Raw genomic sequence first — 3,572 nt, 5'->3', positions numbered from 1 at the left:
AGCTTTAGAATCTGTCGTATGAAATGTCAAGTAAAAAAACAATATTACGGGGTTTGTATATAAGGCCGTATGAATATCAAAGGAGGACAATGACAATAAAAGTTTCTCATTGCAGATTCATCTACGCAAAAAATAAACCATAAACGAATCCATTCAACAGGGTAATAAAGTTGATATGTGTGAAACGATAGCTACATACAGTAATCCTTTGACATAATGAAGATACATTCATTTAAATGGCATTACTGCATAAAGTAAAACGATTGATTGAATTTCCGATATGGACTTCTTTGATGCATGCATATATTGGTCATGGTAAATTGAATATGAGTTCGTAATCATGGTATAAGAATAATCATAATATAATAATCATAATAATGATAATTAATAACAACTTTGGTCGGGAAAGTGGCACATGCATATCTTGAGAGATGTTTGATAACTGATAGAAAAGCTGTGTATGAGAGAGCCTCTATATAAAACTATTCCTACAACGTCTCCAAAAGGTCCAGTTTTGAAATGTCAATCGGGGTTCAAGTAAGGCTGCCACCGTCCGCTGAAGTCCTTCAGTACATCCATACCCGGGGCCCGGGGTCACCCGTTGGTGTCAAAGAGGCTGAAATACTTACCCGCATTGGAAAAGTAAATGTAAGGCGCAGTGTTCGTTGTGGTTCCATACATCATGGGGAAATGCATGGGCACCAAACATCCTCCCAGTAAGTTGCTATCTTTATAAAAAGTCGGTAATTGTACATTTGTCGCAGCGTCCGAATGATGGTGGTCCACTGCGCCACCGGGTCCTTCAAGATCTGTAGATATCTGTCTCTTCAGCTTATTTCGACGGTTCTGGAACCAGATTTTCACCTGGGTTTCGGTCAACTGTAGAGAATTGGCGAGACAGGCCCGCTCTGCGCTGCTCAGATAGCGCTTCATGTTGAAGGTGGCCTCCAGCTGAAACACCTGTCTTTTGGAGAAGATGGTGCGCGTTTTCTTCTTCACCGACGCCTTCGCGTCCGTGCCGGCCTTCTGTGGCTCCGACGCGCCGTCGTCGGAGGAGCTGTGTGCGCTCTCGGACCGGGAGCGGCTCTCGAGCGCCCGTCCGGTCTCCCTGCAGACCTCGAGCGCATCGGACGCGTCGCGATGCAATCGGGTTGTCCGCGCTGTGAAACGACACATTACACATTTGAAATACTTAAAACATACTTATTTAGTGCAGGAATGGTACACTTAAGAGTGTCTTTTGTTGCTAAACTCTTGATCTCGTCATGGGTAAAAGCGCAAAACAGAAGCTGCCACACTGGACGGAGGTGACACCGGGTGGTTAATACATGCTTTGGCATATTTTAAATCGGTAAAAAAGTGGAAGTTTATTCACTCACCCCGCTCGTACGACAAGGTGTCCGCTTCGTGGGGCCTCCGGATGTCATACAGGTCGACCTCCTCGTAGCGAGGTGGAAAGTCGCTTTTACAAACGCCATACGTCTCTTCCTTCGCGTCGGGCGCCTCAAAGTTGTTGTTGTTTTGTTTGAGGTTTAAAATATTGTCAATAGTGAACGAGAACGAAGCAGTCCGACATGGGTAGTCCTCCTTGTTCATCTTCCCGGGGCACGTATGGCACGTATCGCGATAACAAACGTATACATCCACGACCACCGCTCCGTGCGCTCCGAGCAGCAATGCTCCTCGGTTCCAACTAGAGCCACGCAGAGCCGGGCCCCGCACCGTTACTCAGCCAGCCGGAAGAACCGAGGGTTTAGCCGCTTTTGATTGGTGATGTCCACGCGTAAACACAGCAGCCGCGCGCACGTGGTTTCCGCCCCTCCGGAGGGGCGGAAACCACGTGCGCGCGACTGCTGTTTGGATGCGTGGACATCAACACACACACACACACACACACACACACACACACACACACACACACACACACACACACACACACACACACACACACACACACACACACACACAAATGGATATTGTTTCTGTCTATTGCGGAATTGGGGGTTTATGTTCAGCAATCCAACTCTAATTCACAGACCTTGGATATCGCGTGTGTGTGTTTCATGTATGAAACTTTTTTCGCGTCTCGTGTGCAAGCAAAACGATACACATCAGCCTCCTGGATCTGTTTTTCATATTTGTTTTATAATGAGAAGCCTAAGACCATATAGTTGCGCATTTTATAATTTGTTTGCCTTTACTGTAATCTAATCAACTGGAGCATGCGTTTATTACATTCATTCGGATATTCGCTAAACACGAGTGTCTGCATATACCGGTATTGCCTTTTCCAGAAAGTATAGATTAGACAGTGATTAGAGAAGACATTTTAATGACAGGTTATCGTGACACCCTGGCGCGTGTATCAAATTGCATATGAAACGTGTGATGCTCAGTCTAAAAATATCGGCTAGAAATAAAACACAATTCTCCTAAAACAATACAAAACACTATATAACTGATCGTGTGTAGATATTATTATCAAGTGCGGACGTCCAGAGTCACGGTGAATCCTTGAGAGACTATACCCCACAACATATTGGTAGTCTGCGCTGCTGGGCATATATTGGTTCAGATCCCATTTGGGCCCTCGCGGGGCCCCATGACAAAGTTGTACACTCACACCCGACCGGTCATTTGTGACGTCACAAAAGCCAGCGGGTGACCGAGGTGATAGGTCAGGGGGTGGCTGAACGGGTTCGAGTATCCAACCAAAGACGACGGAGACGGTGATGCCGCCATCATCTGCGGCAGAGTCACGGCCGCTGAGTTTTCGTGGTACAAAATCGGCACGCGCACCACCCTCTGGGTGGAGTAGGCGGGGATCTCTCCCGCGTGGCCGCCCGCCTCCATGTCGGCCGCGAGCTGCCTCTTCCACTTGTTCCGGCGGTTCTGGAACCAGATCTTCACCTGCGTCTCGCTGAGCTGAAGCGAGGCCGCGAGCGACGCGCGCTCCGTGCTGCTCAGGTAGCGCTTCCGGTCGAAGGTGGACTCCAGCTGGAACACCTGCGTGCGACTGAAGACGGTGCGCGTCTTTTTCTTGCGTTCCGCGGCCTTCGGGTTCGTGTTGTCGTCCTCATCGTCATCATCATCCTCGTCACAACCGTCCACCACGTGACGGGTGAGACACGAGGAGTGACCGCGCGCCTCGGCTGCGTCTTGGTCCTCCGCCGTTTGACTCGCACCTCCTCCCGCTCCTCCTCCTCCTCCTCCTCCTCCTCCGCGTATGTCCTCCTCATCCTCGTCTCGTGTGTGTTCCCGGTCGCTGTCTCCTCGGCCCGACCCGGTGCCGGTCGGGAACTCTCGGTCGCTGCTGGTGGACTGAGGAGACTCCGACTCCACCGAGTTCCCGGGACGGTAAAACCGCGATGGAGCTGCGTTCAAGTTCACGAGAAGGTCATGGTGAAATACATTCATGTAAATAATTCATTGATTGAATACTGTAGCCTACGACATGCAAACACCATGGTTTCATCCATTAGCTGGAAATCTGTCAGCTATTTATCGGCACTCGGTAGCCTACTTTACGCACATCAACATGACAGTCTATACTGCAGTTGTCGCATTAATAC

General features: G+C 49.2%; 1 protein-coding gene across 1 annotated transcript; it reads right to left on the bottom strand.

Moving 5' to 3' along the window:
- Positions 1-594: 594 nt before the first annotated feature.
- On the bottom strand, positions 595-1,596 carry LOC311368818 (homeobox protein HMX3-like; the record flags this gene model as incomplete). Its single annotated transcript, XM_084487587.1, has 2 exons — positions 595-1,160; positions 1,380-1,596. The coding sequence occupies 2 exons, from the start codon at positions 1,594-1,596 to the stop codon at positions 595-597; spliced, it is 783 nt and encodes a 260-aa protein (XP_084343713.1).
- Positions 1,597-3,572: the final 1,976 nt, after the last annotated feature.

This window comes from Micromesistius poutassou, assembly GCF_964030765.1.
Source record: "Micromesistius poutassou genome assembly, chromosome: 23".
NCBI lineage: Eukaryota > Metazoa > Chordata > Actinopteri > Gadiformes > Gadidae > Micromesistius > Micromesistius poutassou.
The sequence above is the reverse complement of the archived record's forward strand: the minus strand, read 5'-3'. Positions and strand labels throughout refer to the sequence as shown.